Source organism: Paroedura picta, chromosome 2 (assembly GCF_049243985.1).
Source record: "Paroedura picta isolate Pp20150507F chromosome 2, Ppicta_v3.0, whole genome shotgun sequence".
Classification (NCBI taxonomy): Eukaryota; Metazoa; Chordata; class Lepidosauria; order Squamata; family Gekkonidae; genus Paroedura; species Paroedura picta.
In genome coordinates this window covers 40,785,253-40,808,006 of record NC_135370.1, presented here as the reverse complement: position 1 = coordinate 40,808,006, position 22,754 = coordinate 40,785,253, and the positions used below count along the sequence as shown (strand labels likewise).

Below are 22,754 nucleotides of genomic sequence, written 5' to 3'. Positions count from 1 at the left end.
TTTTTTAGGACTTGGGCAAGAGAATGTGATTTTATCATAGAGTTTTGCCCAAATCCTAGAGCACCCCATTGACATCATACTACTGGTGCTGTACCATCTGCCCCCAATGCCCTCCCTGCCAGTTGCTAGCAATTGAGCCACAGTTCCCCCAACAGACAGGCTGCCCTCCAGAGAACAAATAACACACTGGTGAAAGCTCCCCTGATACACACAACTCTCTCGAGACGTCCTGTTTGCTACTGCATTGTGAATTCAGAAGTTAAAAAAGATTAATACACCATTAGTGAATTGAATAAGTGTGGAGACTTGCTAATATAGGAGCCTAGGCTAACTGTATGGAAGCGACCGGACCGCAGAAGAACAAGGGAGGAAAAATGGGGGGGGGGGGAGAATGCCGTTCAAGTTTTTATTTCCAGACGTTTATGAGATCCATTCAAGTATGATCTATGAGCATCAGCCATAAAGACTTCACAATAAAATAAAACATAGCTTATCCAGATCTCTCCGGTCTGAATCCACAATTCAAATCCCTGACTGCTACATCTTTCTGTGCTTTATTTTTACCTCTGTTTTAGGCACTTGATTGTAAAGAGTTCTCACATCTCTCATGTCGTCTGCAGTTATTTTGCCGTGGTTCTACATAAAACGCCGTCCTCTGAAAGCCTTCAAAGTTATATCTATTTAAGTTTGATATAAAACAGATCGTATTTTTCTCAGGTTGCACGAAGAAGGCAACCATCATGCCCATTCAAGCCCATCTGTGCTTACAATGTGGTATATCCCTCAATCTACAGAAATATGATACTGTGGCAGCAATTCTGAGGGATTATGTCGGTACGAACTGGGCAGGTTATAGAACCACCACCTCCAAGGCTTACTAATGGAACTCAGATGAGAACAGCATGAAGTTTAATCCTAAAATTAATTCTAAAACCTGAGCTCCCGGAAGAGCACTTCCACCAGGCATTTGGATGAGGCTGGGTGGCAGAATATCAACGGGGCTCCCCCCTTGAACCACCCCACCTATAGTGGGGGGTAGCGTTTCCAGCTATGGAAGTGGGGGATGGGGGGGGGATTGGTTCAGGTTGTTTGTTCTTATCTGTTTTGGGTTTAAATTGCATTTCCCGTTGATTAATTCTGAGAAACTGGTCAGTGGTCATTTAGATGAGTGAGCCAGCTTGGTGTAGTGGTTAAGAGTGGCAGCTTCTAATCTGGCAAGCCAGGTTTGATTCCCTTCTCTTCCACGTGCAGCCAGCTGGGTGACCTTGTGCTAGGCACAGTTCTGATAACAGCTCTATCAGAGCTCTCTGAGCCCCACCTCATAGGGTGTCTGTTGCGTGGAAAGGAAGGTAAGGCGTTTGTAAGCTGCTTGGAGACTCCTTTGGGTAGCGAATAGCAGGGTATAAACACCAACTCTTTTTTTCTATACTTCTTTCAATACCTACTATTATATAATGTTATTATGTTTTGTTTTAGGGGTCTTTTGTGACTCCTAGACTTAAACAGATTTACATAGGATTGGTAAGACACTGAGTCTACTGCCTGGGGTTACTGATATTGCAACATTTTGTAGGTTGCATATTTAATCATGATATTTTTGTCCTGTTCTTGTAATACTAGTTTTGTAACATTAGTTTCAATAATATTGCTTTGGTTTTGGAGGCCTGCCCCTTGAAGAAGCATGATGTAGGGCGAAACATGCATTGGGCATGAAGTCTCCTTAAACGCTATCTTCGAAAGACACTTTTGGAATTGTATAATGCAGGCAAGCTTTGGTTGCTGTGTCAACATCCTGTGATCTTTCTCTCCATTGTTTATAATTGTATTATCTGTTTAGTACATTCTAATTGGCTTGGGAGAGCCACGCTGATGATTTGTAAGTACTTGTCCATGAAGCAGTTGCTTTGTGACATCTATTATAATTGTTGTTGCAAATACACTAAATGTCTAAATTGTTTAGTTATCTAGCCGAGTTCACATGGACTTTTTTGGCATTTGTTTGCTCGGTTCACGGTCCACGTTCCCTTCGTATTTTGTTTGAAGGGGGATCCAGCCAAGACGGAGGCTCTCTGGCTGGACCGGCATGCCGAGAGGCAGACGGTGAGGATCCTGGATCTTGTGGTGGTCTAACTGGCACCTGTTACCTCCACCAGGAGCCTGGGTATGATTTTGGACTCCTCCAGGAGCCTGGGTATGATTTTGGACTCCTCCTTCTCAATGGAGGCCCAAATTGTGACTGTTTTTTGCCTGGCATTCTTCCACCTATGCCAGGAACATCAATTAGCACCGGACCTCTAGATTCCTGACCTAGCCAGGGTGATCCGTGCAAGGATAACCTCTAGGCTAGACTTCTGCAACTCTTTCTAAGCAAGGCTTCCACTGAAACTGACCCAGGGACTTCAACTGGTTCAAAATGCAGCAGGTACCCTGCGGTGGGCACACATGGCACTGGTGCTTGCCCAGCTGCAATGGCTCCAGATTGGAGACCAGATCAGATTCCAGGTCTTGGTGCTGTCCTTCAAAGCTCTAAACCAGCTGGGACCATCATACCTGTAGGACTGCCTCTCCCACTACATCCCCCCAAAAGCGTTACGGTCTATGTACCAAAACCTGCTCAGGGTCCCTGGCGCCAGAGAGATGAGACTGGCCTCAGCCAGGGCTAGGGCCTTTTCAGCCCTGGCTACAGCCTGGTGGAATGCTCTGCCGGCTGGGATCAGGGCCCTTAGGGACGTTGATCAGTTCCACAAGACCAGCAATAAAGAGCCTGTCATTCAGACAGTCAAGAAAAATATTTTAGAAGGGAAACCACACATCTCTTGTACTTTTATCAACCATTTCCTGGCCAAAATGCCTCAGGAACACCCTGAAACAAGCTAGAAGAGGCATTAAACAAACAGTACTGCACAAGAGCCTCTTGTGGTGCAGAGCAGTAAGGCAGCAGACATGCAGTCTGAAAGCTCTGCCCATGAGGCTGGGAGTTCGATCCCAGCAGCCGGCTCAAGGTTGACTCAGCCTTCCGTGGTCGGTAAAATGAGTACCCTGCTTGCTGGGGGGGTAAAACGGTAATGACTGGGGAAGGCACTGACAAACCACCCCGTATTGAATCTGCCATGAAAACGCTAGAGGGCGTCACCCCAAGGGTCAGACATGACCCAGTGCTTACCTTTACCTTTTACTGCACAAAACTCTGGGATGCATTACTTGCATTCGAGATCAATAGTTTAGGGGAAACGCAGAACTCTTGCACCTTTATTTAGGGGAAACGCATAACTCTTGCACCTTTATTAACTTTTTCCAGGCCAAAATGCTTCCAAACACTTAAGTACTGGCCAGAACAGCGCGTTGCTCTCTTCCGCTATTTCAAGCAGCCATGCAGAGTACTAAGAAGTGCAAGAAGATGGCAGACGAAAGAGAGAGAGCAAGAAGGTGAGGAATGGCTGGAGGCGCCATTATTTTTTAGCATTATGCCATTTTGCTGGCATAACACTATTTTTTTCAATGTGTAGAAGTGCCCTGGATTTAGAAGAAGAAGAAGAAGAGTTGGTTTTTATATGCCGCTTTTCCCTACCCGAAGGAGGCTCAAAATGGCTTACATTCGCCTTCCCTTTCCTCTCCCCACAACAGACACCCTGTGGAGTGGGTGAGGCTGAGAGAGCCCTGAGATTCCTGCTCGGTCAGAACAGTTTTATCAGTGCCGTGGTGAGCCCAAGGTCACCCAGCTGGTTGTATGTGGGGGAGTGCCGAGTTGAACCTGGCATGCCAGATTAGAAGTCCACACTCCTAACCACTACACCAAACTGGTTCTCTTTACCATGCCAAATTGCATAAGCCACTGGTGAGCAAGATGTGAAAGACCATATGGAGAGGAAAGCACACAATAGTCTCGGCAGCTTTGTCCCACCCTCACACCCGCCCTCTCCATTTCCTGCTCCAAGTAATTTTTTTTTAAACGGAGCAGTCCGTGTTGCAGCGTGACCACAAATCTACATTATCCAAGTTGAGATAAAATCTTCTTTAAAGCGTCCATGGTCTTCTTGGGATCAGGCAGGCAGAACACAGCCCCATTTCTATCTTCCGGCAGTGGGAAATGAGCTGGGAAGGGGAGGGGGGTGATTGAGGAGCTTTCTCTCGACCATTCCACCACATGTGCGTTTTGTTTTTAAACTTACCATTAGCAAAAAAATGTATTTTGGGGCTTCAGTTACCTGCTCAGCCTTCTAACAACCGGGGGAGGCAAAAACAGCTCCATTTGCTCTGGGAAACAAGGGGTGGGGGGGATTATCAAGAAGCTTCCTCCCAATCATTCAGCCACGTGTGCACTTTGATTTTAAGCCTACCATTAGCACAAAATGTATTTTGGGGCTTCAGTTACCTGTCCAGCCTTCTCTGAACTCGGGCAGGTAAAAACAGTAATGGGCAATACAAATCATTTGTTAGGTAACATTTATAAATTATTATTGTGGTATGATTGTGACACAGGACAAGTTAAAGACTGTATGATTAAATGGGCTCAAAAGTTTGGAGGAAATTATAAATGTGGACCAACGGGAAGCTTTGGGGGTTAATGAGCTGGAATTTACTGAATGTCAGATGTTAAGAAAATTGGTATGAAATGTTTTTAGATGGCATAGAATCATAGAATCACAGAGTTGGAAGGGACCTCTAGTATCATCTAGTCCAACCCTCTGCATAATGCAGGAACTCACATACTGCTCTTAAAGATATAGCAACAGCAATTAAGAGTTACAGTGGAAAAAGTTGGAAATGCCAGGATGTAAATGCATCATTGTATTGTATGTGGTGGGCTTGTCAAAAAGAAAAGAAATATTGGATTACAATCTATGATGAGATGCAAACGATACTAAAATTTAAATTCATAGTCAATCCAAAACTTATGTCATTAAATATAGTACCAGAATTATTAAATATATATGGTAACTGCTGCCAGGACTTTATATGCATCAAGAAGGAAAAAAAGAAACTTCATTAGATCTTATGCACCAGTCAATCAAAACAGCCAAATATGTGGTGACACCAAAACTTACATATTCGATCTACAATGAGCTAACATTAGACTTCAGAAGAAAATGGAGTCCAATTTTAGACTATATTGATCAGCAAAAATGAGATGGAAAGGAATAATTGATATATAAATTGTAAAATGTATAATGCAGTATGATATATTACGATAGTGTAATATTATGTCTCCCCCCCTTCTTTCTTTATGGAAATTGTCTTCCAGAAAAAGATCTGTTTTTCTCTTTCTGTATTTTAAAAGAGTAACTTATGTCTTTAAGAAATAGTAGTTCTGCCATATGTAATGTATTATTTTTAAATAAAATTATTTCTATTAAAAGAAAAAAAATTAGTATCACAAAAAACAGTAGGATGCATTAAACATACTCATGAACAATATTTTAGAAAAGAAAACCTGGAAGTCTTGGACTTTTATTAATCCTTTACAAGCCAAAATGCCCCTGGAACACCCTGCAACAGTATCTCAGAATAAACAACAATGTAGGATTCATCACAGACTCTTCAGAACAATATTTTAGAAACAAAAATATCCAGGCTGAAATGCCTCTGGAACTCCATACAAGAAGTTGGAATGGACATTAAACACATAATAGCTTCACTTTTAAAAAGTGGCATGTGTTACAGGCACTCGAGAAGAATATTTTGGAAATCAGAACACAAAAAAATGCCAAAATGCCTCTGGAACATTACGGAATAAGCTGAAATGGGCATTAAACAACAGCACCACTAAGAGTTGTGGGATGCGCTCCAGAGCAATATTTTGGAAATCAAAACACAGAAATAGCCTACATTTATTAATATTTACCCAGTCAAAATGCCCCCGGAACACCACAGAAAGGGCTAGAACGGGCTTTAAATCACAGTACTGCAAAAAAAACACAATGGGATGTGTTAAAGGCACTCCAGAACTATGTGCTGTAAATCAAAATGCAGACATATTGTACACTTATTAAAGCTTTTTGGGCAAAAATGCCTCTGAAATGGAGCAGGAGCGGGTGTTTCACAGTTGAGTGGCTGCATTCCTACCTGAGCGTTGTTTTCAGGAGTGGCGCTGAGTACCTGCTGCTCACTCTCTCCGGTTTTCTGCTAGGGGATTCCACAGGACTGCATCATGTTTTAGTACAGGGGTAGTCAAACTGCGGCCCTCCAGATGTCCATGGACTACGATTCCAGCATTTGCTGGCAGGGGCTCATGGGAATTGCAGTCCATGGGCATCTGGAGGGCCATAGTTTGACTACCCCTGCTTTATTACTAAAAAGATCAGGGCTATCTGCACCAATTGTTTTAATGACTAGATCACTTAGCTATAACCTCCAATGATTTCTCCGTGAAGGTTAATTTTTTTGTTACTAATTTTAAATTTTATTTATTACATTTTTATGTTATTTTATACCGCCCTTCCCTTGTGGGCTCAGGGTAGTTTACAACATAGATACACAAAATTTGTTTCAATTATTAAAATTATTATTACAGTTATAGTGGGCCTTGGATTTATTTTGCTATGCAATCATAATACTAAATATTAAACTTGGCCTTTCCGTCCAAGAATTGTGATGTTTGTGCACTGAACTATAAGTTTATACTTCTTTCTACTACTGTATATACTTGCATATAAGCCAGGCCACATATAAGCTGAGGCACCTAATTTTACCACAAATCTGGGCAAACTTACCGACTCGCACATAAGCCAAGGATGGGAAATGCAGCAGCAATTGGTAAACTTACAGGGTGGCCTAAGCTCCATCATCACTGGCTCCATCATCACAGGCTCTCCCATCCAGCCTCCCCCCCCCAACAAATACAGAAAAGTCAAGACAATGAATAGCTGCTGTTTTTTGTACCCTGCTTTTCACTAACCAAAGGAGTCTCAAAGCAGCTTACAATTGCCTTCCCTTCCTCTCCTCATGCCAGACACCCGGAGGGAGCTCTGACAGAACTGCTCTGTGAGACCACCTCTGACAGGAGAGCCACCAAACCAGAGCAGAACAACAGTACACGAAGATGGCAGCCTACTACAAGTACAATAGCTAACAAATTGGGAGAATGGACTACTCTGACTACAGCTACAGTGCCCCACAGAACAAAACACTGAAATAAAGAACTGTAAAACTGAACACTGAAAGAACTGTAAAAATCAACTTTTAAAAGAAACACAACCCCAAGAAGAAAAGGCAAACAATGCTGCCACTCAGATAAAAGAAGAAAGAAATACTAGGAGAAAGAAACAGTAAATCCCAAAGCACCACCCAAAACCAACCCCACCCCATCCACGGAAACCAAAAGAATAGTTTGGAATCAGAGTCCCTCAATCAAACCGTTGATGTCCTACAAGCTGCGAGAGCAAGCTCAGCTTTCGATAAAGCAATGCTACGAGTGGCTGGCTGGGAGCAACAAGCTCAGCTTTCAAGACCTTTGCAGAAGGCAATGCTACGATTGGCTGGCTGGGAGCAGGCTGTTATTTCAATTACCGTATATACCTGCATATAAGCCGAGGAGGGCTTTTTCAGTGTGAAATACTGTGCTGAAAAACTCGGCTTATACGCGAGTATATACGTTAATAGGTCATATATGTGGATTCTGGGTAGTATGCAGATATTCATGGCATCTCTGCTCTTTTTTTTTAACATTTTCCTCTGCTGTGGACATGATTCTACTGTCTGGGAATTCACTCAATTTATACAATAAAGTGGCCTGGAATTAGGGTTATCAATAAATCGGCAGAAAAAATATCTTGTCCTTTTAGAAACAAGTAGTTGAAGTTTAAAGGGGCATGGAGGCAATGTACATTTGCAGCATCCCCACGTGGCTTGGAGCCACTGAAATATATGAAATCCGTTTCTACAAATATGGGGGATACCCTGGTTTGCACAAAAATCTGAAAAATGGAATTAAAAATGGGAGTTGTATGCCACGGCACAGCCAACATGGAGATGCCAGCAACTGGCTTTCAAAGCAAGTAAGAAGGAAGGAAGATGTACTGTTGTTATACTCTGCCAACTTCCATCCCAAAAATGGGGGTTACAATCAATCCAGATTAGCTATCAATGTTTCCACCTGCTCAGATGTCACGCAGAACTGTCTGAAATGCTGGGTTGCCTGGCACCTGAAGATCTTCATGAAAAGGTAGGGATGACCTATGGAAGTGCTGTGGAAAGAATAGTTGGTAACAGAAGGGCAAAACAACAGATGATTGGGTGGGTGTGGCAGGTCTTCTGCTTCCGGTCAGGGCTGAAAATATCCCAGGCATGCTTTTGGCTCCAAGTCCAGTTGTAGCTTGTGGTTTAAAATCATGGTCTCAAGCTAATGGGGGGCAACTGGTCGGAGTACATAGCACAGGGCCAGGGAATGGCAGTGGGAAGTCTCCCCAAGGGTTTTTGCCACTCCCCCACTTGGATATCATTTGTTACAGTCCTACTAGAGCTGATGCAGTATTTGACTGATTTTAAAATCAAACTGGGATGCCATGTTAATGTACATAAGCAATTGAACAACTGAAATGGCCACTAGTTCCATATGCTTCCAACAAAAGAAATAGAAATAAGTGAGTAAATGCTATAAAACAATGTCATCTTTTTAAAGTTTAAAAGCTTTAAGATACAAGGGAACATGACCACAACACACTTCCCTTTGCCTCCATCTGGAAATCCTCCTCATTATCTCATGCTACAGACCAACCCAGCCAGCCAACTGGCTTTAAGCACTGCTCCCCCTAGCCAGTCACCTCTATTCAGACTGGTGGTGGTTGTCCCAGGTTTTCTAAGAGAGACCCTTTGTAGACTGGCGTGCAGTGCTTCTTCTTCAACTGAACAGGACAAAGACTGAACAATCTGTGGCATCTTCAATGGCTGTACTATACCCCCTTCTGCGGGGCCACCTGAAGTGCACTGTCTTCACTCAGGCAGTGGGTTAAAATGAAGGGGAGGGTAATAATGAGGGAAAGGGGCGATGTCACTAGTGCACAGTGGATGAATGTGAATAAAACTAGTGATGCAAACACTAGTCTTGATTGGGTTGGAAAGCTGAATGAACAGGGGAAAGGTTGATAAAAGTATGCTTCTTCTGCATTTTGTTTTCCAAAATATTGTCCTGAAGCGCCTTTAAGGCATCCAATCCCCCCCCCCTTTTCTCTTTTTTCTTTCTTTTTTCCTTTGCATTAAACTAGTTTATTTTGATGCCCTTTTTGGCCTTTTCTGTGATGTTTCAGAGGCATTTGGGCCATAATAAGTGCACAATAGTTTTGTGTTTTGATTTCTAAAATACTTTTGTGGGGTGCCGTTAACACAACTGACTGCTGCAGTATAATTTGTTTAATCTCTGCTCCGGTCCAGTCTGTAGTTTTCCAGAGGCATTCTGGCCTGGAAAGGGCTAATAAGTGCATGTTATTTCTGCATTTGCATTGCCAAATATTGTTCTACAGTGCCTTTAATTGGCCCCTTTTCACTGGTACTATTGCTATTTAATGGCCATTCTGGCCTATTCCACAGAGTCATTTTAGCCTGGAAATGGTTAATAACAGTGCAAAAGTTCTGCATTTTCTCAAATATCTGTAACCCATTAATGCTCATTATATCTTCTGCATTTTGAAGGTTTGCTTAATGCCTGTTTTGGCCTGTTCCGTGGTGTTCTGGAGGCATTTTTGGCCTGGAAAGGGTTAATAGCAGTGCAACTATTTTTCTTGAGTGCCTGTAATGCACCCCACTTTTTGTTGCTGCACCATGGTTTGTTTACTGCCCATTTCAGCTTGTACCCAGGTGTTCTAGGGGCATTTGGGGCTGGAAAGGGTTAATAAAAGAGTATTGTTCTTGAGTGTCTATAACAGGGGTAGTCAAACTGCAGCCCTCCAGATGTCCATGGACTACAATTCCCATGAGCCCCTTCCAGCGAACGCTCATGGGAATTGTAGTCCATGGGACATGGGGCTTACAATTCCCATGAGCCCCTGCCAGCAAATGCTCGTGGGAATTGTAGTCCATGGGACAGGAGCTCATGGGAATTGTAGTCCATGGACATCTGGAAGGCTGCAGTTTGACTACCCCTGGTCTATAATGTATCCCACTGTTTTTTGTTTTGTTTTGTGCAGTCCTATTGTTTGCATAATACCCATTCCAGTCTGTTCTGTGGTGTTCAAAAGGTGGCCTGGAAAGGCTTAATAAAAGTGAGAGCATTTTGCATTTTTGTTTCTAAAGCACTGTTCTAGTGTATCTATAATGTGTCTCCTGTTTTTTTGGGGGGGTGACACTACTGATCGTTTTAATGCTCATTATGGGCTGTCTGGCTTTTACCCTACATTTTACTCTTTTTACTCTCAACTCTAAACTGATATTGAGCAAGCGGAATACCAGCACCCCCCCCCCAAAAAAAAAAACACCCATCTCCACAGAACAGCCAAACAAAACTCACATTTCTTCCCTCCTCACAAGCTTTCAGTGGTAACCACAGAAGAAAATTGCTCAAGTGAAAGAAGTTGTCCCTCAGATTGAAGGTGAAAGTAAAGTCAGCCGTCGCCCTATAAGCTTAGGCCAGACCCCGCCCAAGAAACAAGCTCATTGGCCAGGGCAGCTCTCAGAGTTCCTGACTGGCTAATGGATTCCATAAGAATCCCCTGGTGCTGTGTATCAGTTTTTTCTTTCCTCCTCTCAATACTCCCCCCCTCCAGTGGTTTCTTACTGGGTACAAATGTCCCCAAGAGCCTTCCCTTATCCTCCCCCATTCAGGGAGAAAAGACCTAAAGGTGAGGCCAGGAAGATCCTGGCCTTCCTAACTGAGAATCGAATTGAAACCACATTTCTAAGAAAAATCTGCCTCACACCGACTTAAACACCCCCCACCCCACAGTACGATTTAATTACAACGAGGAGGCGGCTTTTAACTTAATTTAATTTTATATTCTACAGTCAAATTTATCTGATTAATGTTTTATTGTGTATGTAAATCAATGGAATTGAATGTTTCTGTTCTTAATGTTACCTGCCCTGAGTTGACTAAGGAAGAGTGGGCTAGTCCACAACAACAACTATACAATGGTAAAAGGAACATCTGTAGGGAAGAACTTGCTTGCCAAGTCCTGTGAGACAAAACTAAGATGAACGGAGTTTGCAGCCCTTTGGATGAGGGTAAGTAAGGAGGCAGGTGGGAATTTGCTAGGGCAGGGGTAGTCAGCCTGTGGTCCTCCAGATGTTCATGGACTACAATTCCCATGAGTCCCTATCAAGCTTTTAAGGTGCCACAAGATTCCAATGTGTAGAAACAGATTTTTGGTGGGACTTCTAAAACTGCTGGATCAGAATTCTAAAAGTTGTGCAGCAACACTGCTTTTGTGATTAACCTGCTATGATTTCACATGGTGTAATCGTTAGAAAACTAAAATGAGATGTACAGTTAAGAAAATGTGTTTAAATAGTGAAGATGGAACAGACATTAGAAGGTGATAGAAGAAGAAGAGTGGGTTCTTATATGCCACTTTTCTCCACCCGAAGGAAGCTCAAAGTGGCTTACAGTCACCTTCCCATTCCTCCCCCCACAACAGACACCCTGTGAGGTGGGTGAGGCTGAGAGAGCCCTGATATCACTGCTCGGTCGGAACAGTTTTATCAGTGCTGTGGCGAGCCCAAGGTCACCCAGCATGTGGGGGAGGAGTAGGGAATCAAACCCGGCTTGCTATAAGAAGTCCAAAAGCTACAGGCAGCTCAGGAAGGAGAACAAGGCAATTAGGAAAGGCAGCTCTGCATTTTTAGATATACAAATAAATAGCTACTATAGTAAGCACACCCAGTGTATGATATTGGTTACTAAGGCAATAGACTTGGCAAGACATCTTTGAATTGTCTGAACAGAAAAGGTATTAATGGTAACTTTTAAGTGACCTATAATAATTAGTTTCGAAATTTATTTTCAGTGGGTTGTGAATGGAACAAGATCGTGGCAACCAATTTCAACAGCAAATCATGCACCCATTGTAGTACAAGTGGGCTGTTACAAAAAGCTGATATTGTTCCAAATCTATCCCCTACTGCCTGCCCTATGCAAACTTTAGCTTCATTCATACAGCTTGCTCCATTAGTGCAAAATTGAAAGAGGTGGACAGATGCCACTTTCCAGTTAAAGCCACATAGCTTCATTTTACGATGATGACGATTACTACTACTACTACTACTACATTACCACTGCTTTACTACCACTTCACTATCACTTCACTACCACTTCACTATTGATTTACTATCACTTCACTACTGCTTTACTACCACTTGACTTTCACTTTGCCACTACTTTACTACCACTTTACTATTGCTTTACTACTGCATTACTATTACTTTGCTACTACTTTACTATTTCTTTACTATTGCTTTACTCTTGCTTTAAAGGTAAAGGTATCCCCTGTGCAAGCACCGGGTCATGTCTGACCCTTGGGGTGACACCCTCTAGCATTTTCATGGCAGACTCAATACAGGGTGGCCTTGCCAGTGCCTTCCCCAGTCATTACTGTTTTACCCCCCAGCAGCAAGCTGGGTACTCATTTTACCGACCTCGGAAGAATGGAAGGCTGAGTCAACCTTCAGCCGGCTGCTGGGATCGAACTCCTAACCTCATGGACAGACAGCTTCAGACAGCATTTCTGCCGCTTACTTCAGATAGTGACAAGCAGGATATATAAAAAACTACTTCTTCTAACAAGGGGTTTTGGAATACAGACAAAACACCTCATTTTAGTTAGAGAGAAAGGTGATGTTAAGGAGGGATGCTAGCAGATAAAATAAATACACATTAAACTCAAGAGCATCCAAACAAGGACAACAATAGCAGTAGTAAAGCAATAGTGAAGTAGTAGTAAAGTAGTAGTGATAGTAAAGCAGTAGTGAAATAATAGTAAAGTAATGGTAAAGTAGTAGTAGTAGTAGTAGTAGTAGTAGTCGTTGTTGTCGTAATTGTAGTCCATGAACATCTGGAGGACCACCGGTTGACTACCCCTGTGCTAGGGTATCCCAAACTGAGAAGACGAAGGAATTTGATTCAACTGTCCAGCCTCGGGTGGCTAAAACAGGGAGATCATCACTGGCGGTCATTAGCTGGTGAATATCCATGTGCAAAGTAGTCCCGGCCTTCTAAACTAGCTACACTTTTATTCAGTTTACAATTATCCAATCCCCCCCTTTAAATGGTATATTCTACCTCACCCAATGATCCAGGATTGTTTTCAATACGAGTATTAATGGCAAAACAATCCAATCTTTAGGAGTTTAGATAACGCTATTAATGACATGAGAACATGTATATTTTTATACACGCGGGGCAAATCTGGACTTAAACTGAGGCGGGAAAATCTTACTCCTGATGGCCTATGAGTTATTTATCAGTCACTTAGACAAACTTGGTTAATATTTATGAATATCGCTTTCTCTGGTGACAGTTTGATTATTTCCAATCCTGGATTCAGGGCATGTTGTTCTGGGTCTCTGGAATTACTGAAGAAAGAAGGCAGAAGGGGGAGGGTCTCTGGTTTGGCCTTGTTTCTTCCAGAGAAGCCGCAGAAAAAGCCAAGCCCTTGTGTCCTGAGAAGCGTCCTGATTGCTGGCTTTGCCAGAGAAACAGTCTAATCGAGGCCGCAACTGGCCCATAATGCATCAGAGCCAGATTGATTTCTGAGCTGTTAGACTAACCAATTTTATATGACATTCACAAGTGAAATTAAATATATTCCAGGGTATTACAGACTGCGATACTTAAAAGTCCTTTCTCTGGATCTGGAATAAGAGGGCAAACTTTCCCAGTTCCACTATCTAGCTCCTTAGGATCAGACAAGGGAGATTTTCAAAGAGATCTTTTAACGTGGCAGTTGCTGCCAAACAATGGCTCTCTTTCGTGGTCCTGTCGGTAATTGTTTACTTCATTTAGACCTCACTTTTCTCCACGAATGGGGACTCAAAGGGGGCCCAGGCCTCTATTTTATCCTCACAGCAATCCTGTAAGACTTGTTGGGTTTGTGAGTGTGTGACTGGCCCCAGGTTAAACCCCACCCCAAATCCTAGTCTAACCACTACACTGGCTCCATTGAGGTTTGCCAGATTTAAGACATTGTCCTTTCAAGACTCATACCTACAGGACTGCCTCTCCTGCTACGACCCCTGCACTCCCTTCGGTCATCCTCTAGGGCAGGGGTAGTCAACCTATTCACTTTATATATGCATTGACTGTATGTGCGGCTGTGGATGCAGGGAAACGGCCCCGCAGAGCAGGAACCACGATCCAGAAACTGGGGCATGCAGGATCAGTCCTGCTACTGGATCAATCAAATGGTCCAGTCAGGGAACTTGTAGGGGGTCAGTCACAGGCTTTGGCAGAAACCTTGGGTTGCATACAGGTCCGGGTGTTGGGCCACTGAGTTCAGTTCTCTGGTGCAATCTACTGTGCACCTTACCGAACCCACCATTCAATACACTACTGCCAGCAAAGCATTCTACACAGGTGGATGACTCTCTCTCCCTCTCCCCCTCCTCCTCCCTCTCCCTCTCTAACAATTCAACTTGACATGTCCTACGGAAGCCAAAGAAGTGTGGCAGGCCATCCAAGCGTGCATTCCACAGGGTAGGGGCCAAAATTGAGAAGACCCTTCCACTGGTGATAGCTTACTGGGCCAGGCACATGCAAGAAGCCCCTAGAGCAGGGGTAGTCAACCTGTGGTCCTCCAGATGTTCATGGACTACAATTCCCATGATCCCCTGCCAGCAAATGCTGGCAGGGGCTCATGGGAATTGTAGTCCATGGACATCTGGAGGACCACAGGTTGACTACCCCTGCCCTAGAGGATGACCAAAGGGAGTGCAGGGGTCGTAGCAGGAGAGGCAGTCCTGTAGGTATGAGTGTCTCACGCCATTAAGGGCCAATACATTAATTTGGATCTGGATTACTAATTGGTGGCCCATGCAGCTGCCATAGATTTGCGATAATACAACCTGCCCGTAAAGTTCCAGTCTACAACCTGGCAGCTGCATTCTGGACCACCTGCACTCTCTGAAGCCTTTTCAAGGATAGCCCTACAGATAGCGAATTGTAATAGTCCAGTCTAGACTGACCGCTGCATGGATTAATGTGATATAGGCAAATAAAGAGCCGTCTGGTAGGCCTGGCATTGGTAAAAAACCCAACAAACTCTGACTGTGCTACCATGGACACTTGTTATCCATGATAGTGCAGAATCTGACCATACATCAAGGCTCTTTCCAGAGTCTGCAGCCATCAAGTAGACACAAGAGTCTCAGGAGTGACCATCCAGCTAGCAGCTTAGTCTTTCCTTTGTCTCGGATGGATTCAGCTTCAGGCAGCTCACCCTTAACCATTGGATTACTGCATCCCGGACTCGGTTAGTGTGGACAGCCCTGCCAGCAGCTGCACATCCATCCGAGTGTCACCAGCAGATGGACAGGTAGGCTTTGTCCACATGCCCAAAACTGCTCATACTCACCATTTCCCACTCTGCTGATGGAGCCTGCATATGTACCTGTTGTACACCCTGTGGTCATGTCCCTGGTAGGGTTGCCAGTTCTGTGAAATACCTGGACATTTTGGAGGTGGGGGGCAACTATGTTGTTCAGATTAGGGGAAGACAAGGGTCACTAGAAAAGACAAGAACCCTAGGGAAAGTGGAAGGCAGCAGGAAAAGAGGAAGACCCAACATGAGATGGATGTGCTCGATCAAGAAAGCCATGGTCCTCAGTTTGCAAGACCTGAGCTGAGCAAAGCTGTTAATGATAGGACATTTTGGAGGTCGTTAATTCATAGGCTCACCATTAATTGGAAGCACCTTGACGGCACAACACACACACATACACAATCCTGACTACTAGGCTCTGCAGATGCTGTTTAAAACATTTCAAACAATTCTATTAAAATGATATAAATGTAATATAAATGAGACCCTGGAATGCAACTGCTATGGAGAACTGCTACCGAGTTCTTCATCCCCCCAGCCCAAATCTATATCCTGCATAAACAAAGGGCTTCTGTATTCCAGTTTGGTTTGTTTGGATCACGAAGTGCTTTGATTTAAATGTGGAGTTTAGAGCGGCAAAGGTCAATTCCCCTATACACACATTTTGCAAAGCAAAAAGTTCTTGGGGGGGGGGGGGTTGCTATTCATGGCACGGGAGTAGGGGAAAAGCCATAGTGTCATCTGGTGACCATATGGCCTTTGTTAGGGTGCAGTGATCACGGACTACCCATTGACATTATTTCAGAAGGCCAACCAAAATTTATTTCACTCCTTTTGCAGAATGGAAGGTTACAAAAAGTTTAGCAGTGAAAGACCTTAAACGCCATCATTACTTAGTGGATGGCTTTCCTTAACAAATATTTCAAACATGTTTGAAACGAATAGTTTTAAGTTGGAGCTTTATTTTAAAGCTTTTCTAGAACCTCTTGTCTCTTCCCCCTCCCACCTCAGTCCTCTCTCTGATTCTGTTCGCCTTCTCCTTTTACTGAACTCCTCTTAGGACAAATGATTAAACTGACATACTGACCAAGTAGCTAAATACCACGAACAGCTGTGTTTAGGCACATGGAACATAAGCACCCGAAGCAATTTTGGCACATCAGGTTATGTGTCCATTTTTACTAGGGTGGAGGAAGGTTGAGGCTTTCTCATTACCATTTTACACTCCTAGGTTTCAAAAGATTAGATATATAAGTTCATCATACCTACAAAGTCCCAGAAAATACTATGGTACTTTTGAGACAATAAAAAAAAGTTAGGGTAATGGGCTTTACAGAATAACTCTACACACTTCTACAGTTATGGCCCTGAGGTCAAAGGGCTTAGAATGGTATAACTCTGCTTAGGATACCATTGTTACAATTCTCAGGATGAAGAATCTAAGAGTTTGCTTAGGATCAAACTCAGGGAAGAAGGAGGAGATCCGTTCCTGTGTCCAACCATTGCAGAGTTCTGTTTAGTCCTTTATGTTCCTGACCACCGGGAATAATAACAACATCAACTAATATTACTACTACTACTACTAATAGAAATTGGGAAGGGTAGATTAATTGGTCATTGCAGGAGGGCGGGGGGAACTGCCCTCTTCTTTGGAAAATATAAACAGGCTTTGGAACTTCATGACGGGATACAGCATGTGAAAATCCTACTGCTGCGAAATGTTATTTTGGTTTTGGTTTTTTAAATTGAGTCTTTCGTATTTATATAATCCATTTATAGCCCCTAGAGATGTCACCAAAACTTGGTCCCGCACAAAAGATGTGCCAGCCCTTGTACAATAAGATATACTTTGGAGATCTGACTTTTAGTGTATTTCGTTTTCTGTAGATCTCCCAACTCCAAAGAGAGTCTTAAAATAGGGACATTTGGACGGTCACAAGGGGACATAGCATTCAGCTATTCAGTAAATATCTGTTGAAGGTTTTGTGAGTGTGTGTGTGTGTCTATTTCTCGGTTATTGTTACTTTCATAAAGCTTTCTCTTTATGAGCAAGCTCCAATTCTGGCTTTATTAAAAATGCATAACAATAAAACATAAACCCATTTCCTTACTGCCAGCATTTATGCAACACAGCTCGAAACCACTGACAGTATTAATCTCCTTTTCCATCTAGCAATTAATACTTGGCAGCTGATGACAATGTGCATTGTATCATACGCTGCAAAATAACGCTGTCCACATTGCACTGACCTATTGTACTTAATTACACAACAAAGGTCTCAATTTCCCTCAAATCACAGCACAGGGGAAAAAAGAACCTTCTCGAGTCAGACTTTTTCTGATACAGTAGTCCAAAATTTGTTAATCATGGGTTTAAAATATTGAGATGTGGTTCACAGAATCCAAGAAACATAAACAGTTGCCTATAAGTGTGCATGAGCAGAAATGCGCACACACAAAAATATGGAAATGTAGGATCTCAGCGCACCTCTTTGGCTTTTTAGATATTATCGGGGGTCCACCAATCATACATAAAAGGAGCATGTGTTACCCAGAATCCTTCTATGTACAGTCATCAGTATATTTACCATGCATGTACTAGTTTGGTACACACAAACCAATCACTGGATTTGGGGGGGAGGGGACTTCTTGTTCATGCATATCAAAGATGCTTTACGCATGATGAAGATGAAGAAGACGACAACGAGTTAGTTCTTATATGCTGCTTTTCTCTACCCGAAGGAGTCTCAAAGCGACGTATAGTCGCCTTCCCTTTCCTCTCCCCACAACAGACACCCTGTGAGGTGGGTGAGGCTGAGAGAGCCCTGATATTACTGCTTGGTCAAAACAGCTTTATCACTGCAGTGGCGAGCCCAAGGTCACACAGCTGGTTGCATGTAGAGGAGAATTGGAGAATCAAACCTGGCTTGCAAGATTAGAAGTCCACATTCCTAATCACTACAAGGTGGGTGCAAAACCAGAAGTGATGTCATCAAGTGATGGGCTGGGAAGGGGAGGGCACCCAACTCTTTAAACTTTTGCCACTCAAGGCTCCTGTCATTAACAGGGGACATGACAGGGAGGTGTGGCTAGCTGACATCACTCCTTGGAAAATATTTTAGTAGTACCTCCGTGGACAAATGCTTGATGGGCTCAGGAGAGCATATATGGGTCTCCTCCTCCACGTTATCCCTTTAACAACTCTGTGGAGTAGGGTAGGAAAAGAGAGAAGGACTTGTCCAAGGGCACCTAAAGAGCTTAACGGCCAGGCAGGCATTAGATCCTGGATCTTGACAGTCCTAGGCAGAGTCTGCACTTAATTTGTTTATTCCATTGTCAATCCTGTTGAATTCCGATCGATTTGAACTTGGGTTTTCCTCTCCCCCCCCTCCCCATTGAAACAGAAAAGTGTTCTGCACGTGGTTAGGGTAGTTCAGAAGGGGGAGGGAAGCCAAGCCTCTTTCCTTTTTTTCGTGAAGGGGAGGGGTGAGAGGAGCCAAGCAGGAAGCTTCTTTCTTCTCTTGGAGGGGGGGGAGAGGATCGAAAAAGGGAGAGGAGGGAGAAAAAAATCCAAGACCGACAGAAGTTGAGAGAAATTAGGGGCTTCTCCTTTAAGGCAAGCTTGTCACATGAGCAGCTTTGACCAATCAGGGGTTCTCTACCACAGAGCAAAGCCCAGATTCAGAACAGCCTGCTTTCTCAATTCTTTAAATACTGAACATTAAAAGCACTCTAAGATATCGCACAATAAAAGTAGGGTCACTCCGGACCAATCCTCCTTGTTTGTTTATTTATTTATTATATTTATATACCGCCCTCCCCGGGGGCTCAGGGCGGTTTACATAATAACATAACAATACATGGAACAGTTGCAGAAGAAAAATTTAAATTGCCCAAAATCAAAACGGAAATCGCATTCTGTGTAGACAGCAGGGACTGAATCGACCTGGGATTGGAATAAAAGCTCCGTGCAGTTTACACTCTAGTTTAACGCTCTCACAACTAATGCCATACTAGCTACTGTATCTCATACTTTTCAGTCACAGTAGCCTCCAACATCTTAATCAAACTGATCAAAATCACATCTTGGTAACAGAGAACTTGGGAAGCCATGCAAGCACACAAATGACTGCTCCACAACCTAGGAACAAGTTTTTAAAGCCCTTACCACACCCAAGAACTTACATAGAGTCATGACCAATAGGATATAGGACATGTGAGCCACTTTTATCTTGCATTGAGCGGTCCATATTAATAACACACTTGAACACTTGGAGCAACACTTGAACACTAGGTTTAGAGCAACTGCCCCCAACCCCAAGTCTAGCCACAGCATTTTGCACTGGCTGCAGCTTCCGAACACTCTTCAAGGTTAGCACCAAGTAACGTGCATTGCAGTAGCCCATCCTAGATGAAGCTAAGGCATGGATCACTGGGGCTACAGCTGACTGAACCAGGAACAAGTCCAACGGGGGCACCAGCCAAAACCAGGCAAAAGCACTGCAAGCCACCACAGCCACCTGGTTTTCTCAGGTGACTTCTTTGTCAAAGCAGCATTCCTCATGGTAGCAACTTATCTGTTGCAGCAACTTTTTGACTAAGAAACTGTACCCTGATGGTTCTATAGAATTGACTTCAAAAACAGCCCCACTGTTTTTGAAACAGAAAGTTGGCTGAAGAATATATGCTTGTCCTTATATATGCTGTCCTTACCCATGTTGACCAGGAACAAAAGCAACATTATACATTCTGGATTAACACAGAAACCTGTTGAGAAGGTTATGTTTTCTTCTCGCCTCTTATCTGCGTTTACGCACTGGGAACTTCACTGCCCCAACTCCCGTGCAGGAGTACAAATCGGAGGTGGATGAGGAGCACCGGGCCAAATGCTCCCCTGTGTGGGTGCAGGAAGAGGTGGGGCAACATGCCACAACTAAACCCCAGCCTGCAGCCCAGCATGAAAGCTCCAGTGCATAAACAGTCTTAGAAAAGCAAACTCAAGAGCAGTATTTAAGTACCACCATGTCATTAAGAAGAGCTGTACTCTTCTGTCACCCTGGACTCATTTGTGAGCAGACTGACCGATTACTGCATTTGGCAGCTACAGTGAACAGAAACATTTTAGGGATTTGAACTTTTGAAACTTTTAAGTTGTTTTACTGAATTGCATTGTTTTATCAAATTGCTGTAATTTGCCCTGAGATGGCTATGCCAAGAGATGCGGCTATAGAAATCGAATATGAGGGAGTGAGACAAATACCAAATAATAATCAGTACTGCATGAATGAACACCAGGGCTACCAACAGCTTTAAATGGGCCTTGAAAAGCAGGTGATGCTTATTGTGAAACCAGTTGGTGATGCTTATTGTGAACAGGTTCCCTGACGGATTTCCCCAAAACAGGCTGTCATTACAGAGACAGGAAGAAGAGTGGGTTTTCATATCCTGCTTTTCACAAACTGAAGGAATGTCAAAGCAGCCTTCCTCTCCCCACAACAGACACCCTACGAGGTAGGTGGCACTGAGAGAGCTCTGACAGGATTGCTCTGTGAGAACAGCTCTAAGAGAACTGACCCAGGGATGCACAGCTGGCTGCATATGGAGGAGAGGGGAAATCAAGCCCAGTTCTCCAGATTAGAGGCTGCCCCTCTTAGCCACAGCATCACACTGGTGTAGTGATTAAGAACAGGGCTGTTTTTCTCCCCTCCTTGGTCACTTGGCAACCTTAATGTATAAAGGTACTAGAGTCAATGAATTGTTCCTTGTTTCCTTGTGCCCACAGCTCACCTAGGTGGACTTTCTTATTTGTTAAAGCATTTCAGAGAATCATAATCATAGAACTGGAAGGGATCTTCAGGGATATCTAGTCCTGACTCCACACAATCAGCATTTCTTTCAGAGAGCTATTTAGCCTCTGCTTAAAAACTTCCAAAGAAGGAGAATCCATCACCTCCCAATGAAGCCTGTTCCACTGGGGAACCACTCTGTCAGGAACTTCATTCATACTTCATTTAAAGGTTGCTTTTGTCCCCAAAGTGATTTACAGAAAAATCCACATTATACAAATAAGACAAAGAAAACACAAACTTACCTGGGCCACTCTTAAACCTCTAGGCTGCCTTCTCCAGGCCTCTGGTCTCACCCAGGCTAAGTACCTGCAAGGAGAAGAAAACAAGTCCATTCAAGAAGAAACTTAGCAGCTGCTTCTTGTAGAAAGGCTAAGAAAGCACACCTGGAATAAATAATTTATTTCAGTGCCAAAGCAAGATCTACTTTTACTGTTAAAAATGCTTCCGTGAATACGTTCAGATTGGATATCATTTTGCTACTGAAGACATCCCGCTTAATTCTTTAACTGCCTTTGTGCAAAAATAACTTTTCATCAAACTCATAAAGTTATAAGGAATCCACATTTTAACTTAGAATCTTGGCCAGGTTTGCCAGAGCTTAAGTAATAAGAAACAACAGAGTCAGGTGAACAAGCCATACAGAGAACACAGAAAACCAAGCATATCCACAGAAACTAGATCAAAGATAGATAGATTTTCATTAACAAATAGGAAACTTATACCACGACTGACACTGCTAACATATTTTGTCCATTTCAGCAAATCCCCTATAGCCTGTGAAATAGACGTAACTAATCAATTTAGACATGGGTCCCTTATTTATTTCAGAATGGAGAGCAACAAGACAAGCTGAGTTACAGGGTTATAGTTCAAATTCAGAAGCCATACTAATTGGTACTAGACTGGAAAAATAACTTTTTAAAATAGAAAGAAAAAAAAGGGGGTGGGAGACATTTATTTTTAGCAGGATTGTTAGCCAGATTTTGATTTCAGACCAGGATGCGTCCAAATTCAAACAGAGCCACAGAGCCAAAGTTGGGATTTTGATTTCAATAGTTATCATGAACATCATGAGATCAACATCATGAGATCAATAGTGCACGGGGTTGGACTAGATGACCCATGAGGTCCCTTCCAACTCTATGATTCTATGATTCTAACACCATGAGTCTGCAAAGTAACAATCCTGATGCAAGGAGATAGTGAAATTATTCTTATTCTTTTGTGCTAGTTAGCATTTGATTTTCATTTGATTGTGGTTGAATGACTAACATTACCTGTCAGAAGAAGAGTTGGTTTTTATAACCCACTTTCCACTACCCAAAAGAGTCCCAAAGCGGCTTACAATTGCCTTTCCTTCCTTGCCCCACAACAGGGGCCTGTGGACTGAAGTGGGCAAATGCATCAACTGAGTGTAACCTGGACCTACCTACTTCAGAATCTT

At 43.2% G+C, this 22,754-nt stretch overlaps 1 protein-coding gene across 1 annotated transcript in view; it reads right to left on the bottom strand.

Moving 5' to 3' along the window:
* Positions 1 to 22,754, bottom strand: part of LOC143828644 (uncharacterized) — a 429,168-nt gene that overhangs the window by 33,842 nt on the left and 372,572 nt on the right. The window contains exon 8 of the mRNA XM_077318920.1: positions 21,553 to 21,616. Coding sequence (XP_077175035.1) covers positions 21,553 to 21,616 — 64 coding nt within the window. The remainder of the gene's footprint in view (positions 1 to 21,552; positions 21,617 to 22,754) is intronic.